General features: G+C 41.4%; 1 protein-coding gene and 1 pseudogene across 2 annotated transcripts in view; both read left to right on the top strand.

The window, feature by feature from the left end:
• Positions 1 to 25598, top strand: part of Ly75 (lymphocyte antigen 75) — a 131965-nt gene that overhangs the window by 56568 nt on the left and 49799 nt on the right. For both annotated transcript variants that reach the window (XM_059260524.1, XM_059260525.1), the window contains exons 24-32: positions 2038 to 2167; positions 4327 to 4553; positions 7984 to 8149; positions 9996 to 10163; positions 12511 to 12627; positions 15240 to 15434; positions 18256 to 18482; positions 19899 to 20067; positions 22971 to 23120. In XM_059260524.1, coding sequence (XP_059116507.1) covers positions 2038 to 2167; positions 4327 to 4553; positions 7984 to 8149; positions 9996 to 10163; positions 12511 to 12627; positions 15240 to 15434; positions 18256 to 18482; positions 19899 to 20067; positions 22971 to 23120 — 1549 coding nt within the window. The remainder of the gene's footprint in view (positions 1 to 2037; positions 2168 to 4326; positions 4554 to 7983; positions 8150 to 9995; positions 10164 to 12510; positions 12628 to 15239; positions 15435 to 18255; positions 18483 to 19898; positions 20068 to 22970; positions 23121 to 25598) is intronic.
• Positions 23378 to 23789, top strand: LOC131909799 (small ribosomal subunit protein uS9-like; annotated as a pseudogene).

Genomic DNA, 25598 nt, shown 5'->3' with positions numbered 1-25598 from the left:
TTCCTATTTTTAATAGGAAGAAGCATTAGAGTCTAAGCCTCATTTCCGTCATCTGCAAAAAAAGTCACATAGTTTTTTCCACTAGACTGACCGGCAGGTGGTAAAATGTGTGAAAAGATTGTGTTTCAGGCACCAGACCTACTTGTTCTGAGTAGATTCTTATTTTTTCTGTTGCATGGGCTTGGGTTTGCTATCATTTGTTTGAGAATGTTTTCATCTCTGTTCACCCAGTTGATTTTTTAAAGCTGTGTTATGAGGTTTGCTTACCATCAGGCTCCCATCACAAAATGAACTGTCTTGTCTGTGTTCTGGAATTATGACCCCACCTGTGCTAATGAAGGAACTATGGACAGGATGCTAGAATCCTCTTTAATGATAAAGGGACTTGGTGTCGGTGAGGACCCAGCCTCGAGGCTCCGCCTGGGTTTATGATGCCTTTGGAAGCTCATTTAGAGCTTTGTAAAATTAACTTCCACTCTAAGTTCAGTGCTGTTAGAAGGTCTATACTGACCCTCTGATGATTGGATGAGAGTCATATTTCAAGTTTTAGTCCAGTACACATAGGTATTTTTCAGTATCCACCAGGGTAAATTACCAATATTCTCCCAACTTCCTGGCACATTTAGGGGCTTGGTGGTTCCTTATGACTAAAGAAAGTTGTCTGTGTCATATCACTAACACCCAAAATGTATCAGAATAAAGATGTGCACCGTTCGTTTGTTTTTCAATTACCCAGGCCTTAGTTTGTGTAAAACAAAATCAGATGCATATCTTTGTTCGGCTCCAACTCTCATCAAGTCCCTCACTTGTGTTATTAATAGTACGTCTACATTTCCTATTCTGTTTTTCCTGGAATGATCTTGCCTCTCACACTGAACTGTTCACTTATTTTCCCCTTTTCAAATGCATTTAATAATACATATTCTCTCTGTATCAGTTTTAATCATATCCCCTTTTGGATATCTCATTATTTTCTATAATTTCTTTATTTCTATTTTAGTTTAATATTTACATAGTAATTCGATTTTTAAATCTGTCACTCCTGGTGGCATAAGCCTGTTTTTCTTTTTTTTTTAATATATGTTTATTTGTTTTGTGTATGTTTGTGTGTGGGTTCATGCCACTGCACATGTGTGGATATCAGAGGACAACTTGTGGGAGTTGGCTTTTTCTCTCCACCATGAGGGATCCAGGTGCCAACCCCAAACACCTGTGCACATGCACCCACACACATGCTCATATATATGTACATGCTCACCCAAACATGTACACATTTTTAAAAAGTAACCACATCTATTAAATTTAATCAATTGATTTTGCTGACTTGGATTATCAAGACTGACCAGTTAGTTTAGAATTCCTGTAGTCATTTTTGTCTTATTTCTAAGAGGCTTTCTTTGTTTGAAAATATGTGTGTCTATGTTAACACTTTTTTAATTCTAAAGGTAATTGCCTTTTTTATGCCTTGAATGTTTGTCATGGTGTAGGTGGATTTTTCTGTCCCTCCTGCCAGCTCCCAAATCACGACATGGAGACTATTATTAATTATAAATGCTCAGTCGATAGCTTAGGCTTGTTTCTAAATAGTTCTTATAACTTAAATTAACTCATATCTTTTAATCTACATCCTACCACGTGGCTTTTACCTCTATCTAATTTTGTGTGTCCTACTTGTTCTGCATCTGGCTGGTGACTCCTGGCATCTCTGCCCTTCTTCTTCCCAATGTTCTCTGTGTCCCAAAAATCCTGCCTAGCTATTGGCTGCTTAGCTTTTTATTAACCCAGCCACAGTGACACATCTTCACACAGTGTAAAGGAATATCCCACAACATCGTGGCTTTGTTATTACTGTTGTTTTGTTCTTTAGAAAGTTCCTGCTAAGTTCTCTCAAGAGTTGGTTTGGTTTGGTTTGGTTTTGGCTTCGGTTCATTTGTTGGTTTGTAGGGGGAAGAAGAAACACCAATTTAAGATCCAAAATTTTCTTGCAAGGATCTTCAGACTATTAGCCCCATAACTGTGCTAATATTTTCTTTTTAGTTCTTTGATGAAGAGTCTCACTACCACTGTGCCCTGATTCTCAATCTCAAAAAGTCACCGCTTACTGGGACCTGGAATTTTACTTCCTGCTCCGAACGCCATTCTCTGTCCCTCTGTCAGAAGTACTCAGGTATTAACTGTCACCTAGATGTCTGCTGTGCTTCATGCTGTTAGATATATGCTGTTAAGGTTCCTTGTTAAAGTCTTACAAGTGAATTCATATGTTTGATAGTTATGTAGCTTACATTTTTTGCATAGACAAGTTCATATTGACACAGTGAGGCCGATTATCTCTTATAGACTGTGATTTTTTTTCAAGTATTATTACCACAGTTAAATATAAAATTAAATCTATGGTGGCACATGTTAATAATTGTCTAATGAAAGTCATAGCTCAATATTCTAGTAAGCTATGGTTGAATGTTCTTTCTTCCCAGCCACTTCGCAGAGTTTAGTTTTTATCTGAGGAAAAGTTCAGTACTGTACAACCACTTACTGTTAATTTTAGCTTACAGAAATTAGAGGAAACACTATGTAAAGCTGTCTGTGTCTTCCCATAGTCAAAATAAGGTAAAATATGTACTTCAAAAGTAGAAACCACCCACGCTGAATGAGGTGGCATACTCCTTCAGTCCCAGCACTTGAGAGGCAGAGGCAAATGAATCTCTGTAAGTTCAAGGCCACCTTGATTTACATAGTGAGTTCCAGGACAGCCAGGGCTACAAAGTAAGAGGAAAAAAATTAAAAAAAAAAAAAAATTAAATAGAAACCACCTAGTTTTTGAAAATATATTGCACTATTTTATTGACCATGGTAAGTTTTTAACAAATGTTTAAGTGAAAGTTCTTGCTACATAATGAGAACCTTAAGCACATATTTCATGTTCCTTAGCAAATCTTTTCTTGCTAAATTAATCTTTGCCCCTTTGTCCCGCCCTCTCTAATGACTTCCTTGTTCAGATAACAACCCTAAGGCGCTAACAGTGATTCTGTAAAGTTTTTTCAGTTGAGAACTTTATAAGGGGACACTTTTTTTTATGTCACTTTATTCAATCAGCTGATGTATCCAGTGGGGAAAAAGAAGTTAACTTTTTTTTTAACATAAAAATAGGTTATAATTCAAAAGTCCAGGGTTATTTTAAACAGTAAAATACTTTCTCTGTAGAAAATAGTATAAATGATAACATTTCCCAATAAGCCCTTTTAAGCCAAATGATAGCTGAATTATACATATAAATATTGATTAGATTCTGGGATACAGAAGAGACCTATCTTCATCTGTTCAGAGAGCTATGTTTTACTTACGTTGTGTAAGTGAGATTCCTATTCATCTTCCCCTCCACTGTTTGATTTACGGCAGACATTTTTCTATAGGCTAATCCATAATCTGAAAAGATTTTAGCCTCCATAAGGGGACACTTTTAAAAATTAGTTTTATTGGTTCTTTGAGAATTTCATACAATGCATTTTGGTTCTGTTCACACACACACACACACACACACACACACACACACACACACACACACACGAATTTCTCCCCCTCACTCCTTCCACAGCCATCCTTATCTCCCCTCCCCAAACTCCTTTGTTTTGTTTCTTACTTAGCCCACTGAGTCAAGTCTGTGCTGCTTCTGTAGTCCTAGCTGTGGGGCCCTCAGCTGGAGCCTGCTTAACCTACCAGGCGCCACACTCTTAAAGAAGCCTGGCTGTCCTCCACAGAACTCACCAGCTCTTCAGCGGTCTTCAGTTGAGGCTTGGGAACCACTTCCCAGTCCGTGCTCACAGTGGACCAGCTTGCTCTTGTGCAGGTCTCCTCCAGGTACCCAAGCCACTGGGAGTTTATAAGCACAGCAGACCTGCCATGTCCCAAAGTCGCTGTTTCATTCCAGCCCAGCCCAACCTCTGGCTCTTACAGTCTTTCTGTCCCCTCTTTAGAGAGGGTCCCTGACCTTTGGAGCAGTGGAGGTAACTTAGATGTTATAAGGGGAGACTTTTAAATACCTGGCAAAGCAGTTAACACAAAGGAGGCATGATAATCTTATTGCAGGAGACTTTTATGGGGAGCTTTTCTCTCTCCAAATGAGAACATCTTGATTTTAGGAAGTTGCAAGTCATATATTTTACCCAAGCCATTCAGCAAGATATAGCTTAACCTCTCAACAGAATTCTGAAGTACATAGTCAAGTGATGTCTGAAGTAAACTAAAATGAAATCTGGAATCTGACAGACCTCTACGACGTAGCACAGTGTGTGGGAGGAACTGTTGGTAAACTGTTTTCTTTTACAATAGACACTGAAGACGGACAGCCCTGGGAGACTAACTCGGAAACTGTAAAATATCTAAATAACCTGTACAAAATCATCTCAAAGCCTCTGACTTGGCATGGTGCTCTGAAGGAGTGTCTGAAAGAGAACATGCGGCTGGTGAGCATCACAGACCCATACCAGCAGGCCTTCCTGTCCGTGCATGCCACCCTGCGCAACTCCTCCTTCTGGATCGGACTCTCCAGCCAAGATGTAAGTTCTCCATTCCACCCATCAGCTCCTCTTGTAGACCAAGAGAAAGCGACATCGTAAAGCCTTATGCAGTTAATTCCATGAGTGTCTATTTTTAGGCCAATTATCTTTTGACATAAAGTGCAAGATTGGGGTTTTTAAAAACCTAGTAGGGGGTGGGAGGAGGGAGGAGGGGGCATCTGTGGATAGTATGTGGAGTGAGTAGAAAATTTCTTAATAAAGAAAAATTTAAAAAAAAAAGAAAAAAAAACATGTAAGCTACAGGTAAGAAAAAAAAAAAAAAAAGAATTGTCATGGTCATGGTATCTCTTCCAAGCAATAGAAACCTTAAATAAGGCAAGGACCAAGATGTGGGAAAAATCATCTGAACAGAAGCAACTTCAAGAACTTAGGTACATTGTGGGATTTCTAGGACTGTAATAGGTAAATTGAATGCACAGAGGACTAAGAACAGAGGGGTTCTAGAATCCTCTTATATACTAGAATTCTCTAATCATTTACCTATTTTAAATGTAATTATTTTGAGATTATAATTACATTATTCTCCCCTTCACTTTTATTCCTCCACCCCTTCCATGTACCATACCCCCTACTCTCATTTAAATACATGTCTTCTTTTCCTTTTAAAAAAAAAAAAACCTAGTGGGTGTGACTCATTGACCACTTCTTTTTATTTATCTTCATTGACTGAGCTAGAATCAGAAGTTGTCAGGTCTCTTCAACCAAAGATGAGGAGGGAAGAGTTTACAACTCCAGTAGGATTGGCTGGGGAGCAAATGTTGAGAGTTTTCTGTCACTTTCAGAATTAGCACAAGGACGTTAAACCGTAGAGGCGAATAAGAGACCCTGTCTTAGATGAGATAAAAGGCAAAGACTAGCACCTCAGGCTGACCTTAGACTCCACACCCAAACCATGGCACATGTGTGCCAGTCTGTGCACAGATACACGAACACAGACACAAACACATCACACACACATACACACACACACACAAATCACACACACTGACACATGTACATCATACACACACATACATTTATGATTTAAAAATTTAGACTATAATAAATTAAAAGAATGAAAATTAAAATCTCTGTTAACGAGGTATGGTGGCTTCATACCTGTAATCTCAACACTTAGGAGGCTGAAGCAGGAGGATTGTCATAAGTCCAGGGCCAGCCTGGGCTCTAGGATGAGTTCCAGACCAGCCCAAGCTACGGAGCAAGATTCTCACTCTTCACTGAAAAGCCACTGTGTCAGAAGTTACCTATGGGCTAGTATTTTGGTGTGTTCTTGAGTTACTGTATTTACGGATTTATTTTTAAAGCAGTTGGAGTCATGTCTCATAACTTTCCCCATTTCCCACTTAATGATTTTGGTATTTTTTCCTTCTCTATTATCACCATCATCATCATCATTATTATTATTGTGTGTGTGTGTGTGAGAGAGAGCGAGAGAGTGAGAGAGCGAGAGAGCGAGAGAGAGAGAGAGAGAGAGAGAGAGAGAGAGAGAGAGAGAGAGAGAGAGAGAGAGAGAGAGACTGCGGCACACATGTGGAGATCAGAGGACAACTCGGTGGCATCTGTTCTTTTCTTCCACCTCTGAATGGTTTGCTCTACCCACTGAACCATCTTGCTAGCCTCTCCTGTGTCTTCAGTCTTGACCTGTGCTTCTCTTTTCTCCCTTCGTTTTACATATCCTGTGTAGCTGGTGTGTCTTCATAAGCTGCCTCTAATCTTCGGAACATGACAGGATGTGAAGATGCAACAGTGTATATTGAAAACAATTGAATTTTTAAAAGCAGAATAGAAATAATGTAAGACTTGTATTCAAGTGTCATGACACCAGGGAAGTATAGTGAGAACAGCAGCAGCACGGAGCCTGGAGCTGTGAGGACAGTTGTTTTCATATACGTGTAAAAGAAAATGATGTTGACCTGAAATAAAGCATGTCCACTGTATCTCAAGTACAGCAATTCTGGGTTAAATGAAATCCAGAGCAGGGTCACGGCAGGGTCACACCACACTGTAGTGAATATCAGGAAAGAGCAGGGAGAATGAGTCCTCATGTAAGACACATGTCAGAGAGAGGCATGGATCCTGGAAGTTTGCTCTAAGTGAAGGGACATCAGGGGACATCAAAGGAGATAATACCCACAGCCCCCCAACTTACAGTCCTTTGGACAAAAAAAATGAACAGGCTTCCCTTGTGCAGCTAAAACAGATTGTTAGCTTGGAAAAGCCAAGTTCAAATTAAGATCAATGAAAGTTTAAGTGTTAGAAAGTTTAGGTATGTATGGTCTTGATCAGGAGATTTCACGTTCATTGTGGACAGGGAGTACGATCGGAGTTATCTGTGGTAGAAGGGAGCTCCAAAGGCCATTGGCAGGGGCTGGTGGCAGGGAGGAAGAATTCGGGACAGTGTAGGCCAGAGTATAGGTAAAATGCCTCCCCAGGGGGCAAGTTTAAAGCCCCACCAGTGGCTTAGGAATTAACTGATAGAGCCTTTGCTAGCAGCCAGGAGGCCCTGGATTCAACCCCTAGCAGTACCAAAATAATGAAGCATTTGGTAGTGCTAGATTTGACTGTTTTTGAAATAAGGAATCTGTGTGTGACCTTCCCCTGGGCCTCAGAAATGCTTCCCCTGGGCCTCTATCAAGCAGTTGGGCCAGCGTTGGTCATTAAGGCCTAGCGCCTGGTGGCACCAGGGGGAAGCTTCATAGCTATTGCTGAAACTCCTGTGTCAACCGCATAAAGCCATTTTCAAGACAGGCAGGTGGTCAGGCCCTGTCCAGATCTACAGACAAGTGTTTAGAGGCTTCCAGATTGATACACGTACTGTAAAGGAAGCTGCTTTGCCCTAGAGACCAGTGTGAAAACAGCAGTGTGCACTGCCCAGGCTTGAGCTGAGACTCAGGAAATGAACATTCCACACTTGACTAGTCTTGTGTTACAGCCGTGTCACAGATGGGGGTCTGGAAATTTGGAGGGCCAGGCTCACAAATCAAAAGCTCACATGGGATTGGATTACTGTTCACAGCCAGATTTCTGCTCTTTCTAGTATTGCCATGCTGTCTCCATTGTATCCCGTGCAAACAGTGGTCCTCACTCCATCTCAGCTTTCTGGTTTCCACCAAACAGTTCTTATGACCTGTGGGCAGCAGAGCATGATGGTTAGGACCACAGAGTCTGAGAGCCAGGAGTTCCAGCACTGCACTCACTCTCAGTTCCCTGCTCTGTTAAAGAGAGGTGACAGTGCCCTCCTCAGACGGCTCTTACGCAGATTAAACAAGTCAATATTTATCAAGCATTTAAGATAGTGCTTAACACAATATAAAATACAACTAATAATTATTTGACCTCATGGGTTAAAATAATATGAAAGGGATAATGTGAATATTGTCTCTTTGAAATGAATTTCTGCACCTCATAGGATGAGCTCAACTTCGATTGGTCAGATGGAAAACGTCTTCATTTTAGTAACTGGGCTGCCGACAATGAGAAGCTCGATGACTGTGTGATCTTAGACACGGATGGATTCTGGAAAACAGCCGGCTGTAATGATAACCAACCTGGTGCCATTTGCTACTATCCAGGAAGTATGGAAATTTCAAATGTAGTGGAATTTGGTTCATTTGGTTTTACAAAATCTTATTTGGGGATTAGAAGGAAACCGTGTCCTTTTTAAGAGTGTATTTTTATTATCTTATTTTGTGTATGAGTGTGTTGGCAGTATGTGTGTCTGGGCACCGTGTGCAGGTCTAGTGTCCGTGGCAGCCAGATCCCTGGAAGTGGAGTTACAGATGTTGTAAGCTGCCGCAGAGGTGCTGGGAATCTAAAGTGAGCCCTCTAGGGGAGCAGACATCTCTTCACCCTGAGCCCTGTCCAGCTCTACCGTGTCATTTTTTTTTTTTCAACAAAAATTTGGTGCAAACATTTGTACTCAAGAATTATTGATTATAAATTGTTTTGAAATTAATTTTTTATTTTGGATTTTTGTCTTTCTTATGTCAGCTGACAATGTTGATTGGCATATGCAGTCCCATTGTCACTCAGCCTCATCTTACATATATTTTTATTCATATATATTTACAAAACTAACTCACAGAAACTCTTTCTTAATTCTTAACACCAACAACTGACATCTTAAGCCACTGTTGAAATTCCTAGGCATGGTGGCACATACTTTTAATCCCAGCACTCAGAGGTAGAGCAGAAGATTGGCAAAGCCTAGCCTGGGCTACAGGCAAGCCCCTTTCTCAAAAAAAAAAAAAAAAACACTCAGTTGATTGTAAGGAGTAACAACAAGGTCAAGGTAGCTTAAGTCAAAAGGGAATTTCGAACACCACCCTACAAACGAGGGTAGAATTCAACCCATCTGGAGGAGGAGTATCAGAAACCCAGCACTCGGGAGCCCGAAGCAGGCAGCTCTCTGTGAGTTTGAGGCCAGCCTGGTCTACGTAGAAAACTCCAGGCCATCCAAAACTGCATGGTAAGACCCTGTCTCACAAGCAAAATTAAAGCAAACAAAAAATCCTAACACCAACAAGAAAACAGAAACCCAGAGATGTGCGTGTGCCTGTCCTTTCTCTTCTTCTTTGCTCTGCCCTTGTGAACTCCGCTCTCTCTGCACGTAGTGGAACACCACTGTTCCCCAACTTCCACTTCTGCCTGTCACGAAAGATGAGTTCACGGTTTCCGAATCCCACTTTTCCATCTCTTGGCATCTGTCGGGCTCAGCCTGAGTTGGGCATGCAATCTCCAGCCTAATCAGGGGCCCACATTTGTGTGTTTGTGGAAGAAAGAACACACTGTTTCTGAGATAGAGGGATTTGTCACAAAATGGGAGAATAATGTCCAGTGGTCTCTAGGACACAGTAAATTTTTCTCAATTATTTTGAGCTCTGCATACCTATATTTGCATCTTCTAGAATATATGACTTTTTCATAAAAGGAAAAAAATTAGATATTCTGGAAGCCATGTTTTAAACGATATCTCTGTTTAATTTTGTTAAGGGAATAACTATTCCATTAAGTTATTTCATTAAAATTAGAGCTATCAGTAAGCAGAAACGTGAGAGTGAATTACACAGTTCTAGTTAGATGCCTATTGTTAATTAATATGTTTGTAGAGTTCCTCTGGGGAGGCTCTTGGTACTTGACATTTAATAATGCAGGAAGACAGAATCTCATGTAACCTAAAAAGCACCTCGTTTTTACATTCCTCCACTCCACAGCAGGGGTAAGAAAATTATGTCAAATAATTTCCTCACCACAGAAAGCCAGCATTCTTTATGCTATATTCGAGTGTAAACAGAGCAAGCCTCACCAGGCTGTTACTTCCTCGCTTCCTGCATATTTCCCACAAATCAAGTCTAATGACTGTGAACAGGATTTAACATTTACATCTGAAATTAGAATTCTCACCATTAACTCCTTTTCTAGATGAGACTGAAAAGGAGGTCAGACCGTCAGACAGTGCTAAGTGTCCGTCTCCTGTGCAGAACACTCCATGGATAGCATTTCAGAACTCGTGCTACAATTTTTTGATAACGAAGAATAGACATAAGACAATCACACAGAAGGAAGTACACTCTATGTGCCAGAAACTGCGTAAGTACATCCTGCTGTCTTCGTGTGCTGGGACATGCTCACTTTTGATGTCACTTGTTATAGAGATTCCTAAGTAGTGCTGGTGACCGACCCCCCTGATTTTCACACTAGAGAGCAGAGAACTGGGCGTGAAGCAGCTAGACCCACTGAAGTGAACTAGGTCACCCTGTGTGGCCAGCAGCTTGGTTATACCACTCATCAGAGCCAAGGTCCAAGGGGATGGGATTGACCTTGTGCACGTGGAGCTCTCCAGACCCAGAGCAATTCCCAGTTAAATCCTGAGGGTCTGTAACTTGAATGATGAAACAGAAGGAACTATGAACTTTGTGCAGAGTTTCTATGGAAAGTATCAAGTCAGTATCCCCCGAAGTGGGCTTTTAAGAGAAGTTCTACAAAAAATAAGATAGAATAAAGGTTGAGAAACACTAGACTGTTTACCCTCTGTATCAGAGTACAACTTTAAGAAGTACTGGCATAGCATATGAAGTCACAGAGACTGAGGCAGCATGCACAGGGCCTGATGGGGTCCTAGAGCTGAAAGAAGTGGACACGTGCTCCCACCCCCTACCACGAAGCTACATCCAATTGATAACCACTTGCAAATGAAAATTTAGTTTTCTCCAAAGGAGTCTGAACCCCCAACCCCACCCTGCACAGCAGGGGCTTCCTCCTGGACCCTGGATTGAGCACAAAGCACACCCAAACTCCTGTTTTCACAGAGAGAGCCTTTATTAAGCAGAGAAGAAAAGTTAAAGTGGCCACTTTTTGACTCTGACAGAAAACAGCAGCAGATGACCTTGCAGGTGTCATTTTTAAGAGGAGAAAAAGGGGAGGTCTGTGTTAGAATGGGCTAGGAAAGGAGACAGGGGACCAGAGAGAGGGAAAGGGAACAAAAGAAAGGGGCAGGAGTATTTGTCCCCAGGAGACAAAGGACTGCCTCTGGATAGAGAGGAAACAGACATGGCTCATGGGCAAACAGCCATTTATGAAGGTAAAATGGGAAACCCCATGTGAAGATGAGGTGTTTAATTTCAATTGGTCATGGTAATTAGTTGAGCTTAAGGGGGCTTCTGATTGCTAGATTTCAATACTTCCGATAGCTGGACCTTGGTAGTCAGCCTCAGGAGGAGGAAGTGGCCGAATAAGGGGCTAGCTTTAGGGATGTAATCTAATGGTTTTTATCAAGGCAGGGGGAACAGGGAAGAGGGCAAGGCCTGCCAGAGCCACATGCTTTGTGGGCTAGTGTCCCTTCAGAGTCTCACCGGGAAACAAGCTACTCTAAGGGTAGACTGTGTGCCCAGGAGTAGGCCAGCAGCGAATGAACTCAGTGGCATCTTTGGAGGTTCCTTGTCTCATAATGTCATGGCTGGGCTTTTTCTTTTTATTCTTTTTTTTTAATTACTGTTTATTTATCTTTTAATTTTATTTATTTTACTTTTTACCTTGCAGGTCTTTTGTATATATATTATGGCTTCTGATCTTGTGTTTCTTGGGGATTCCTGAGCGTGTGCATGAGTGGGTCTCTGCATCTATATCTGTTTCTTGTGCCTTTTCTTGGGTTCATTTCCTTCTGTTTGTTTTTGTTTTATCTTATTTTGCTTTATTTTATTATTATCCCTTAGATGCCTGTTTGTTTTCTAATGAGAGACCGAAGAGGGGGTGTATCCAGATGGGAGGAGGGATGGGGAGGAACTTGGGGGTGTAGAGGGAGAAGAAACCACAATCAAGATGCATTGTATGAAAAAAAATAATCTATTTTCAATAATAAAAAATAAAATAAGAACATCAATTTTAAAAAAGAATACTGTCATAAATGAACTAGGCTAACCTTGTTTGTACCAGTGTTTCCAGATGTTTTATCCATGTGTACTTTTGCTGAGGGGCCCCCTGGTTTTTTTCCTGAACAACACATTTTAGAAATACTAGCCACCTTTAACCCTGATGGAGCAGTGGTGTCTGAGGAAGAGGCAGGCCTGTCTTATGAGTTGAGGGGGAAGTGATATCATTTTATTTTAATTTAAAATCATACTAAAGAAGTTTTGTCACAGGGTAGTTTTTAGCAGCACCCCATTAATGCTGTGTGGATTTGTGCCCTTCGGAAAGTGAGCTTTAAATGAAGGGAAAGAGAAGTGGGTGTCTTAAGTTCTCAGCTCAGCTACCAGATCCCGCGTCCTGTGGGGCCGGGTGTCCATGAGAATGTCTGACCACCGCACAGCCTGTCAGCTCCACAAGCTGATGGCTGTTTCGGTGCAGACAGATCTGGGAAGGAGGATTGCCTGACTCTCTCAGGGAAGACAGAGGATTGTGTACACAGGAATTGTTCAAATTGGCCTTCTTGTTTTGACAGATTCAAAAGCACATATTCTGAGTATTCGAAATGAAGAGGAGAATACCTTTGTTATGGAGCAGCTTCTGTACTTCAATTACATTGCCTCATGGGTCATGTTAGGAATAACCTATGAAAGTAAGTGGTAACGGCGAGCTTCTCCTTTAGCACTTCATTATGACCTGCTTATCAAACTACACAGTGCAATTCTTTTGTTTGTTTGTTTGTTTGTTTGTTTGTTTTCAAGACAGAGTTTCTCTGTGTAACAGCCCTGGCTGTCCTGGAACTCTCTTTATAGACCAGGCTGGCCTTGAACTCACAGAGAACTGCCTGCCTCTGCTTCCTGAGTGCTGGGATTAAAGGTGTGTGCCACCACACCTAGCTGAAAATGGAGTTCTTTAAAGACCATGTTTATGGATGCACCAGCACATGTTATGTATCTGCTATGGCATGTAATAATCCCACCAAGGTTTTTGTGTGTCTGCTCTGCCACTAACACACCCTTACCCCAATCCTAGATTTAAATGGTAGAGAGTAATTTCCCATCTCCACCCTTCCTTCTGGCGACTCAAGACTAATTAAAAATGACCACACTTCCACAGAAATCCCCAATTTGCACTCCCATCATAACTATGTGGGAAGAACAAACACAGGGTCCCATTTCTATTGGTGCTACCCCTTTGGCTTTATAACATTATCTTGGGATGTGTGTATAGTAAGCAACAGAAAAATAAGATTCTTAGTCTAACAATGGGAAGGATATTTGAAATTTGGATTAAATACCATGTCTCCAATATACCACGGATATGGACAAACCTTAAAACCCCATGTCTAATAGAATAAACAAGATCAACTTTGAAGGAAAATCAGGGGTATCCTGAAGTCCATGAGGTCTTGAAATTAGGGAGGGAAATCCATCTATAGGCATGTCATGGAGGGGGCTGGCGTTTCTTCTCATCTCTACCCTAGCAGTAGTCATGGCCCTTGAGCTCCTGGAATAGAAGAGTCCAGATGGGACACGGTGATGGACAAGCAGCAGAGTTGCATTAGAGCAAGCAAGGAAGCAATAGATCCATGACACAAAGAGCAGCTCCAGGCCTGGGCCTAACGGGCAATGTGCCCTATCTCTCCTCTCCTTGTTATGCCCTCTTATGCTTCCCCTAAGGTGGGCACTCCCAGGAAATGTCTGTGCTTTTCCAGAAAGACCATTTTACCCAGAGTTCAGTCTGTTTAAGTGGATATATAAGATGTGAGAACATGTATAAAAATTCAGTACTCGTAAAATTGGAAAGTTTCCTAGGTGCAGGTTCCCCTGGAGATGATTGTGCAGAGCAGAAGAGAGCAAACTCAGGCATGAGTATTTGAATTGTACCCTCTGGGACTGGAATGCATGGAACATGAAAACAGAAAGGGACTGTTGTGTGGGGAGGGGGAGCAGCGAGGGTGGGGCAGGGAGACAGAGTGTATGAAGATGCCATAAAATAAAGTCGTTGTCTTATATGCTACTCTAGAAACTTAGTAAAATTAAGTTATACCCTCTTTGTCACAGTATTATCAGAAACAACTGAAAATGTATTCTTTTTTAATTTATTTTTTAATTGGTTTTCGAGACAGGGTTTCACTGTGTAACAGCCCTAGCTGTCCTGAAACTCACTGGTAGACCAGGCTGGCCTCGAACTCACAGAGATCCACCTGCCTCTGCCTCCTGAGTGCTGGGACTAAAGATGTGCACCACCACTGCCGGGTTAAGTTAATTTTTTATTGTGGTAACAGCAAGGAGCTTACATTCATAATTTTGTGTATGAATGCCTAGCTATTTAGCACCATTTGTTGAGAAGCATGATCTCCACATTGAAATGAAGTGTGTTAAAATCTTTCACTCAGGAGTATGCACAATTATGTGTTGTAGAATATTATTTTAAGGTGTGTTACTTTTGTTCATGTTGCATTTGCTTAACTCTGTGAAGCTATGTTGCTGTACCTGTCTAAAACACCTGATGGTCTAATGAAGAGCTGAATGGCCAATAGCAAGGCAGGAGAAAGGATAGGCGGGGCTGGCAGGCAGAGAGAATAAATAGAAGGAGAAATCTGGGAGGAAAAAAAGAAAGAGCAAGAAAACAAGGAGAGGAGGATGCTAGGGGCCAGCCAGCCAGCCACACAGCCAGCCACAGAGTAAGAGGAAAGTAAGACATACAGAAGTAAGAAAAGGAAAATGCCTAGAGGCAAAAGGTAGAGGTGATAATTTAAAGTTAAGAAAAGTTGGCAAGAAACAAGTCAAGCTAAGGCCGGGCATTTATAATTAAGAATGAGCCTCCATGTGTAATTTATTTGGGAGCTGGATGGTGGGCCCCCTAAAAGAGCAAAAACAAACAATAACAATTGTATCCAGAGAAAATAATTTCTTTCACTAATTTTATAAGATATCAAGAATTTAAAAAAATAAAATAGTTATAATCGTTTATGTTACAGTTGAAAGTATATATAAGGAGAATGGATAGTTGATGAACAACAAATAAGCCACCAAAGAGTGGAATTCTAGTTAATTTTTTATATTCATAATTCATATTTTCAAGTTAAAAACAAGCATGATTTACTGTTACAATTAGAAGATTTTTTTTAAAGGTATAGTTAATCTGACAACCTTTTAGAAGGTAAGGAAAGGAGACAATAAATCAGTGGTTTGAAATACTAACACTGAAACTGAAATTTTGATTTAATCTCTAATATAGAAAAATGTGTTTCTTTCCTAGACAACTCTTTGATGTGGTTTGACAGGACTGCATTGTCGTACACACACTGGAGAGCGGGAAGACCAGCTGTGAAAAATCACAAATTTTTGGCTGGTCTAAGTACTGATGGCTTCTGGGATATTCAGTCCTTCAACAATATTGAAGAAACAATTCGTTTTTACCAGCAAAGCATTTTAGCTTGTAAAATCGAAATGGGTAAGAGTCTTGGTCACTTGTCTCATTTCTGTGGTAAAATAGCCTGACAAAGGCAACGTAAGGGGAAAAGGGTTTGTTTGGGCTCACGGTTCTAGGGGGATATGGTCCATCGTGGTGGGGAAGACATGCAGCAGGCAGGGAGGGCGTGATGCAGGAGGCTGGCTGGTCACACTGCCACACACTCATGAAACTGAGAGTTAACAGGAAGTAGAGCAGGGCTATAAAGCCTCAAAGCCCACCCCAGTGACCTACCTCTTCCAATGAGGCTCTGCCTCCTGAAGGCTCCACAATGTCCCTAAACAGTGTCATCAGCGGGGGACATTTGATAGTCAATCCACAACAGTAAGCATGGAAAGGTGTGGTCTCACTCCAGGGAAACAAGTGTAAGACCATTAGCTCCTAGAGAGACTCAGACCACGCATGTCTGGAGATCTCTGTTCATATTTAGTCCACATGTGGAACCGCAGAAGGTTACCAAAGAGAGCCCTTGGAGTCCTGGACTCAAACTCCAGAAGGGAAACTTTGCTGGTGAGACAGCATTGACTTTTCTATCCTTTGCAGGCAAGTCTTAGATTATTTGGTGAACAAAGAGCTCAGTGAGAACGAGGAGGTGGTGGTTGATTTGAGTCTTGAAAGAGGGACAGAACTTTTATTTAAAAAAAAGGGGGGGGGCTTGAATAGAATTTTGACATTCCAGGCAAAATGTGTGTCCTACAATCTTGTCTAATCCTTAAACAAGCCTGTTTTGAAATGTAAATTATGTATTAGTTACCATCAGCTTTAGAACTTGAGTACAGCAGCCTGCCCTGCTAAGCCCTCTGCTGATGTCTTGAGTACAGCAGCCTGCTCTGCTAAGCCCTCTGCTGATGTGGGGCCCATGGCAGCGACACTCTCATGGACCCTCTTTGTTCCGGGTGCTGCCGAGTAATGTGCTGGAGACCTGTCACATCAGTGTTCTACTGACAGTCACTCTGGGTCCTTGTAAACGGTTAAGATGTTAGACACCAGCCTCTCTTCTTACTGTCTAAGCCTCCCCCAGCCCTCACCTTTTCTCTCTCTGTTCTCACTGAGCATCATTCTGTCAACCAGTAACTTCTTTGTTCTCTGAGTGTCCCACCACATAGTGTCAGCTTAGTTTGCTTTCCATTCTTTCATATACATGTTAATAGATGTTCATGTTAGGCTAGATTTAGATTTGTGGAGAAGTTGCACAGTTAGAACTGAGAGTTCTCACTCCCCCACAGCCAATCTCCCGGTTGTTAACATCTTTCATGAGTATCTGTCACAACTAATAAGCCAACGTTGATTGGTGCGTAAGAATTAACCAAAGCCTGTGCATTATTCATATCCTCTAGTTCTTACTAAGTATACTTTTTCTGTTTAGACATCCATCCAGGATACTGCGTTAGACTCAGCCATGGCTCCTCTTAGCTATGAGGATGTCTCTTAGTTTTGACAGTTTTGAGGTTATCTGGTCATAGATTGTCTAGATTATCAGTTTTGGTTAAGCTGTGATTTGAGTGTGGGAGAAGGTATCATTTTTAGCATAGCCTGTGAACAACGAATACTGTCAACATCACTGCTGATTTAGCATTGATCTCTCTGGTCAAGACTGTGTTGTTGATTTCTCAGTTGTAAACTTACCCTTTGTCCCCTCTCCATGCTGTACTCTCTATAAAGAGAGTAAAAAGTTACTGCACTCAGTCCACACTTACAGGAGGAGAGAGCTATCCTCCATCTTTGGGATGTGGGGCAGGGTATCTATGTGATTATCTGGAATTCTGTACAAGACATTTGTTTGTTTGCATTTTAAAATTTATTCAGTCATTTATACCCTCATCACTGTAGTTTTGTTGCTTGTTCAATTACTGTTTTTAGTTTTAGAAATTTGTGCATGTGCGTGCGTGTGTGTGTGTGTATGTGTGTGTGTGTGTGCGTGTATTCGTACATGTGGCTAGGAGAGGACAACTTTGTGGGGTTCATTCTTCCTTCCACCTTTATGTGGGCTCCAGGGATTGAACTCAGGTTATCAGGCTGCCAGAGCAAATGCTTTTAGGTGTTGAACCATCTTGCCAACCCGATTCTTTTTATCCTTCGCTTAACTACTTCAGACTCTTAGTTATTAATTTATACTTTTTATACTTTGCAGCCAGGGACTATGGTTTGTGTGTTAATCCCAGCACTTAGAGAGAGGCAGGAGGATCAAGAGTTCAGGGCTAGCCTCAGCTACATGGTGATTTTTATGGCCAGCCAGAGGTATCTGAGAACCTTTGTTGAAAACAAAACAAAACAACAAAAAAACCTGGTACTTTGGATTTCTGTTCAGCATATCACACTAATCACTGACCTGCTCAGACTGGCTCATTGCAGCCTGACCACAGGGAGCTGCATCCTTGGACTCCAGTGACCCTGCGGGAATTCCAGCATCACTGTTTTCGTGTCGATTTGCTTATCTTCAGCACTTCCTTACTTTCCGGATATCTTCTTTCTCTTTAGCCTTAATTTCCCCTGCACTGCAGACCTGATTTGTTTGTCAAGCAACCTTTCTGACTCCCCCAGTGCAGATAACTCTCCTTTACAGTCAGTCTCACATGTCCAAGTGCTGAATCACTTTGCCATCATGTCACTGCAACTATAATATATATGTGTGTGTGTGTGTGTGTGTGTGTGTGTGTGTGTGTGTGTGTGCTTTTTAGGAGCCTTATATGTTGTGTGAAAATAGGAAACACAAAGTTTACATTTGACCTCTTAAGTTATTTTGTTCAAAATATGTATTTGAAACTATTTAAACTTACCAGCCCTTTTATGTTCAATGTCATAGTTGACTACAAGGAAGAACACAATAACACACTGCCAGAGTTCATTCCGTATGAGGATGGCATCTATAATGTTATTCAGAAAAAGGTGACGTGGTACCAAGCATTGAGCATGTGCTCTCAAAGTGGAGGACATTTAGCAAGTGTTCACAACACAAATGGGCAGTCCTTTCTGGAAGACATTGTGAACCGAGATGGATTCCCTCTCTGGGTTGGGCTTTCGAGTCATGATGTAAGTTTCACTTTGTTTTCAGAAATTTTTTAAAAGCTATGACTTTGAAATTGATTAATTCCTGGTTGTTTCTTACCTTTTACAGCATGGAATAAATAAAATTATAGAGTGTAAATGTCAGGCCATCCCAAGGGTTCAGTGGGTTAATAACTCAACAGACTTTTGTAATCTTTTGATTTGGAGTTATTTTTGTTGTGAGTGGAGTGGTCAACATCCCGTGTTCCACCTCTGAGCTCCATCCTTGGTCCCTGGAGCTTGTTTGAGAAGGACCAGTTAGAAAGCTCCTATGAAGTACATAGCATGGAACAGAAAAGCTTTTCAGTATTAATGGCACATCTGTCATTTCTGTGGTGGCTGATAGTTAATGAATTATTTAACCTTTGCAATATTATTTCCTCATCAGTAAAATCAGCTAATAACATTTTCTTTCGTATTTTAACACAAAAATACATATAACAGGCAACTAAAATTCTTAATATGGTCAGTTACCTCTTGGATTTGAGAGGGCAGGACACAAGAGGAGTTGATAAGGCATAGACGGGGTGGAAATAATGTAAATACAGCATTCAATTTTGAAATTCAAAAAAAAAATTAAAAAACTAAAAAAGGTTAATATATTGATAACACATCTTTGGTACCATCATTTGAGTCCTATCTCTTATATTATATATATTTAATAATGTCTGGCATACAAAAATAGCCATCCATTGAGAGTTTTGGGCCTCTTTAAATAATCTTTAGAAAAGAATGGAGAAAAATAGAAGGAAGAAAGGAAGGAGGGAGGGAGGGAGGGAGGGAGGGAGGGAGGGAGGGAGGGAGAGAAAGAAGATACATTAAGATTGCGGATTCAAGCACAAGATGAAAGCTGTCTCCTCATGCCTAGCTCCTTGGGGAGAGGTCGCCTTTTCTAGCCCCCGCTGTGCGATGGCCTCTGTAATGTTGCCAGACACAAACCTCGAAACTATGAAGAAAACAGCTTTCCAGAGCAGGATACAGCTCAATGGTAGAGTACTTGCCCAGCCTGTGTGAGCTCTGGGTTTAATTCCCAGCACCACAAATAAAGAAAAGAACAATATGAAACAATTTCAAAACAACATGATGGTCGGAGCCTAAACCTTGAATTATGGTAAAGAGGTAAAATGGAAGCCATTTGCCTGTTTCATGAATCCAGTCTTTAAGAACAATCCAGGGATAGAATGTAGTGACTCTGTTTCTGAATTTAAAGTCCAGCTTAAATTCTGTCAGAACAAATGCTCCAAATGACTGTATCAAAAGCAAATCTCTGGCATTATACACAGGCCCAAACTTACAATATTTATAAGCAGATAATCAGAGCTCACTTTGCACAGTGTGTGCATTCTTACATTCTTACATTCACGCAGCTGAGCTCAGGCTATCCAAATTGTTTCTAAACAGGGGAGTGAATCGAGCTTCGAGTGGGCCGATGGCAGTGCATTTGACTACACCCCATGGAAAAGCCAAGGATCTCCTGGAAACTGTGTCGTCTTAGATCCGAAAGGAATTTGGAAACATGAAAAATGCCTGTCTGTTAAGGATGGTGCTATTTGTTACAAGCCTACAAAATGTAAGACTTGATTTCAAATAACTGTGTATTTATTATAATTTGATATAAATGTATGTACATCATTATATAATGAACATTTTTATAGATTTTAAACAAGGCTTGCCCACAAAAATCAGAACACGCTTTCTGATATTTTGTGAATGGATGTATAATTGATATATCTGTCAGGGAATTTGTTCCCAAGGAGATTCATCGTTCTAGCACCGGTTACATTTTACTTTAGAATCTAAAGATTCTTGCTTCACATAGAAATGGTTCTCAAAGGCTTCGGTGTTCCCTTAATGACATCACCAAAAACCAGCTTCGCAGGTACAAGGGGAAAGGAAATGCAAAGGAAAACTGTTGGAAGACCTGACATATGATAAAGCATACAGTGATTAAAAAACAAATCTGAGAAAACAGACGTTTCAGAGTGGAGAATGATCGTTCAAAATACAAGCATCATATTACCATATTGCCCGGCAAGTCCACATTCAAGGTTAGACTAAAAAGGACTAAAAACAGACACTCAAACTGATATTTGTATAGCCACGTTCATAGAAGTATAATTCATAATAGTCAAAGGCAGAGGGCCCAGGCATCCTCCAACAATTGAGTGGATAAGTAGAAGTTAGTACAGTGTGTCAAGATGTGTATAAATATGTCTATGTAAAACACACACTGGAGTACCTCTTAGAGAGGAAGGAAATGCTAACACATGCCACAGTGTGGCTAAATCTTGAAGACAACACGCTAAGCAAAATAAGCTGGTGATAAAAGGGAAAATTCTGTAGGATTCTCCATATTACGAGGTACCTAGAATTCTCAAGTTCACAGTAATAGGAGGTCAGGGTCTAGAGAGGGTGAGGTTTTGACAGTGACTGCATACAGAGTTTCAGTTTGGCAAGATGAAAAAGTTCTGTAGTTGGGTAGTAGTGATTACTGTAGTGTGACTGTGCTTAATGTCACTGAGGTGCGCACTAAAACACGATCGAGATGATGGTGTGTGCTGGTGCACTGTGTAATCCTAGCACTCAGGAGGAAAAAGGGGAACTCAGAGCCAGTCAGGGCCACATAGTGTGCTCTAGGGTGGCCTTAAGCTACAGAAACAAAACCCTGTTTCAAAATAAAACAGAAAACAAACAAAGTTGAGGTGATAAAGGATGTGTTATGTGTATTTTTCTGGTAGGATGAAAAATGGGGTCAGGTTGTACCCCGTAGCTAACTTTGTAGATTGTTTACCTAGCATACAGAAAGCCCAGCTCCTATCCCAGCACCTCAGAAACCGATCTGGTGATGCAAACCTATAGTTCAAGCATATGGGAGTTGTACTTGGTAGAATGAGAAGTTCAAGGTCATCTTGAACCAACCTGAGCTACATTAGATAAAGTTTCAAAATACTTTTTTTCCCCTTAAGCAGAAATTCAACAGGGCTGGAATATAGATCAGTGTTAAAGTGCTTGCCTAACACTTGAGAGACCCTATATTGGAATCTAAGTTCCAAACAACAACAAAAAGACTATAACAAACTTACCACAATGCAAGCCCTTAAAAAAAGGTTTAGGAGTTGGAAACACAACTTCATAAAGATCAGAAAGGAAAGGAATGTCTGCAACACAGGGCAGCCCAGATACAGACAATTCTAGAAACCAACAAGGTTGGCAGTGTGAGATGTTAAGAGGCCATATGTCCTGTGGTGCTGTGGTGACTGGTGGGTGAACTCACTTTCACCTCTACTGAAGCAACACACACACAGCTACTCCCAGACTCACAGGGCAATATCCCTGGGGCTCGTCAGCTACTTTCATGAAGAGTGGTAAAGGCAAGAATTTGCTGGTAGCAGCTCCTTCCACCACTGGTGCCAGTGGGGAATTGAATGGTTGCATTCATTTGTCACCCACTACTCCAGCTGTTGAACTGACTGGGGGAGTGGGGGAGAGGGGGGAGCGGAGGGGGAGGGGGAGGGGCAGGGGTAACAAATGGATAACATTAGGAAAGCTAAGCCAACAGCTGAAATTTGAAAGGATTGATCCTTCCTTCTAACAGAAGACAGAAGCAGAAGGAACTAGTCAACCCAAGGTTCTTGATGAAGAAAATGTTAGAAGCCATTTTCTCTGCAATCACAGAAGCCACAAATAAGACAAATCCCATCCACCTGTGACCTGCAGAGCCCACAGGGAGAGGGTTAAGGTAGTGTAGAAAGCACAACTGAGCTGAAGTCTGGGCTGAGATCACCGCCTGGGACAAGGCCAGAAATTTGAGAGATGAGAAATTTGACTCAGATGAGCCGTACTTAGCCTCCTTCCAGTTTTGTGCTCTTGAAAATGAATTAATCTCAAGCCCTAAGGGACCCACTCTTCCTTCAGAGGCTGCTAGCATTACTCAGCACAGCTAAAACATAAACAAAACAGGTTAGGTAGAAACCAGAAGAACTTTTAAGAGTTTCAAAAGATAACATCTTTTGGTTTGAAAGAGATTGACAAATTGCCAATTTTTTTTACTTGTGGGTGCAACTTTTAAAGTCAATCTTACCTATCTAGATAAATGTTGGTTTACATTTTCACAATAAAAGGGAAGCCAAGGGAACAAAATTTAGTTATTGGCTCAGAGTACTGACAGGCCTACCAAAGCCTGTGTGTTCTTCCTTCCCTAGTCTGTGTGTCTGCTTGTTCTAAGTTGGTTGAACTCCATCCTCGAGGGGAAGCGCTTACCTCATATACCATCGAGGTTTGGAAAGGGCATTGCAAACAGCTAACCAGAGTGTATCTGTAGAGTTCAGACCGTGGCTTTTGCTGGTGTATGGGTTGAGTTACAGGCTGCTTATCCACAAGCACAGGTTTCATATGGGAACATTGAAGGAGATTCGAGGGAAGTATTGACTTTCTTCTGTGCATTATTACAGCTGTCTCTAACATTTTTCACAGCTAAAGAGCTGTCACCTCATGTACACTCATCAAAGTGTCCAATGGCGAAAAGGAATGGTTCCCAGTGGGTCCAGTATGGGGGTCACTGTTACTCGACTGACCAAGCACTGCACAGCTTCTCGGAGGCCAAACAGTTGTGTCAGGAACTTGGTAAGTTAAAATTCACTTGTTTTCTTTTGACTGATTTAACTCTTCATAATTTTTTTCTTAAGGAAATAATGGGGGGGGAAATGACCATAGCTTGGACAGTGTTTTAAAAGCGTTTTTATTTTATAGTAGCATTATCACCTTATTGTCCAATAGGAGGGAAATAAGTATTTTATGCATACTAGCTCAATGGAATATTGCAATGGTCGTTAAAAATGACTGATGTAGACTGAAGAAAATACGGCTCAATTGGTAGAGCTATGCTTGACGAGACTTCCTTTCCCGGTGGCGGCGCCGCGCATCCAGGAGCTCGAGTCCATGCTCACCCCTCATCCAAGGGTCAGGTGCAGTCCATGCAGATCTTCAGACACAAGCAGACAGCTGCGGCACACTGCAAACAGGGAAACGGACTCATCATGAATGGACGTCCCCTGCAGAGGACTGAGCCACACACGCAGCAGTACAAGTTACCGGAGCCCGTTCTGCTTCTGGGCAAGGAGCGACTTGCTGGTGTGGATAACCGTGTGAAGGGTGGTGGTCATGTGGCCCAAGTGTATGCTATCCGACAGTCTGTCTCCAAAGCCCTGGTGGCTTATTACCACAAGTATGTGGATGGAGCCTCCAAGGAGAGCAAAAATATCTTCATTCAGTATGATCGGACCCTGCCTATAGCTGACCCGCCTACTGATAAGCCCATCTCAAGGATCAGGGTTTACCTTTATAATAAACATTCACGATTTTAATGTCAAAAATGAAGAAAAAGCCTGATGGTGGTGGCGCACACCTTTGATCCTAGCACTCAAGAGGCAGAGGCAGGAGGGTCTCTGTGAGTTCTAGGATAGCCAGGGCTACACAGGGAGACCCTGTCTCAAAAACAAATAAATATCAAAATGAGAGTGAATATATTGAAAGTAAAAATGGAAAGAAGTAAAAATGCCAAGTGATCTATCTATTCTTATCAAGTAGCAGTGATAACAAATGAAACAGTTTTAAATATACTTCAAGATGCTTAGAAAAAGGGGTTAAGAGGCAAAATATAATTGACTCTGTAGTCTATTACTGAGTTTTTAATATTAAGCTGATACTGAAGAGGGTAATAAAATCAACTGAGCATGAGTTGTCCATCCATTCTGAATAGGATTGTCCCACATCCTAAGAACCCCCAAAAGGGGCAGGACTTTAGTCTTCAGATTTAGCCATTTCGGGGAAAAAAAGCATCAGTGACTGACTACCTCCCATGAGGGACCCAGTCATTGCCTTCAATAAAAATGTAAAATGACTTCTAGGAAAGCCACCTATAGTATTTCAAAAATCAAAACCATTTCACTTCATCCTTGGGTAGCTATGTAGCCAGGCAGATGGCATTTAGCTCGTTCATTTTGCTCAATATTGTGGAGGCAGTAGGCTGGTTAGAAAGCATTTTAGTTACTGCTTAACTTAGCTTTGTGTGGGAACCTTGGTGTGCTGTACATGTTTATATATGATGAGAAGCACTGTAAGACATATTTATGCATTTACATGGGTGTATGCCTCTTCCTCCTAAGGGAGGAAATAAGAACATTTGCTGTGCATGTAGCATGTGAGCAGGTAAGATATTTAAGCCTTTGAGGCAGACAGGCTGGGTTCATTTCCCAACTCTCAGATGAGTCGCTAACAGACACTGAGAAGTTGCAGACCTGTTTCTCTTCTCATCTAACCAATGAGAATGGAAACTTGGGAGTCTGGGACGTTTGGGGCATCATCGGAATGGCATTAAGTGTTGCACATGGAGCACAGCGCCCTGGAGGTGGTGAACTCAGAACCGTTCTTCTTTCAAAGGTTTTGATCACCTTTTTAAGTTCTCTAGCTGGCTGGCTTCATCTTCGTGACTCAGTTTCCTTCTCTGTAAAAGGTGATAATACCTTTGGTATTATCTCCCAGGCCACATAATGTTAAACACATTCAGTGCAGGGTCAAAGGCTTTCTTTCCTTTTAAGATGGATTTCCTAGCCTACTTATTACTAATTTCTATTCTATCTGATGTAACTTATAACACTATTTCCTGTAGGTGTTTAGGAAACATGCTAAGCTTAAGGAATTTTCACTCACTCCATCCCATCTCACTTTTAGGAACTTTTGATGGTTGTGACCGATCACATTTCTGTGTGCAATACCATGGAAGGAGAGCGCATGCTCCCTCAGATCACAGGCCAGGCTTCCTTGAATTCTATTTTGAGCAGAAGGAAGTTTAAATCTAAGTTACACAAAAATACTGTTTTGAGGTGAGACCTAGAAATATGTAGGTGGCGTATACTTGTACAGTCACAAGCCCCAGTGATTGCAGCCAGCTGCTCAGACACAAAGGTCTCACTAGTTTGGCACTTCCAGAACCAAAAAATGCTGCCAGATACATGGTTTTGTTGTTGTTTTGTTTTGTTTTTTGGTTTTTGTTTTTGTTTTGGTTTTCGAGACAGGGTTTCTCTGTGTAGCTTTGTGCCTTTC

The sequence above is a fragment of the Peromyscus eremicus genome, chromosome 4 (assembly GCF_949786415.1).
Source record: "Peromyscus eremicus chromosome 4, PerEre_H2_v1, whole genome shotgun sequence".
In the NCBI taxonomy this organism is placed as follows: domain Eukaryota; kingdom Metazoa; phylum Chordata; class Mammalia; order Rodentia; family Cricetidae; genus Peromyscus; species Peromyscus eremicus.
This window is presented reverse-complemented; position numbering and strand designations above follow the sequence as displayed.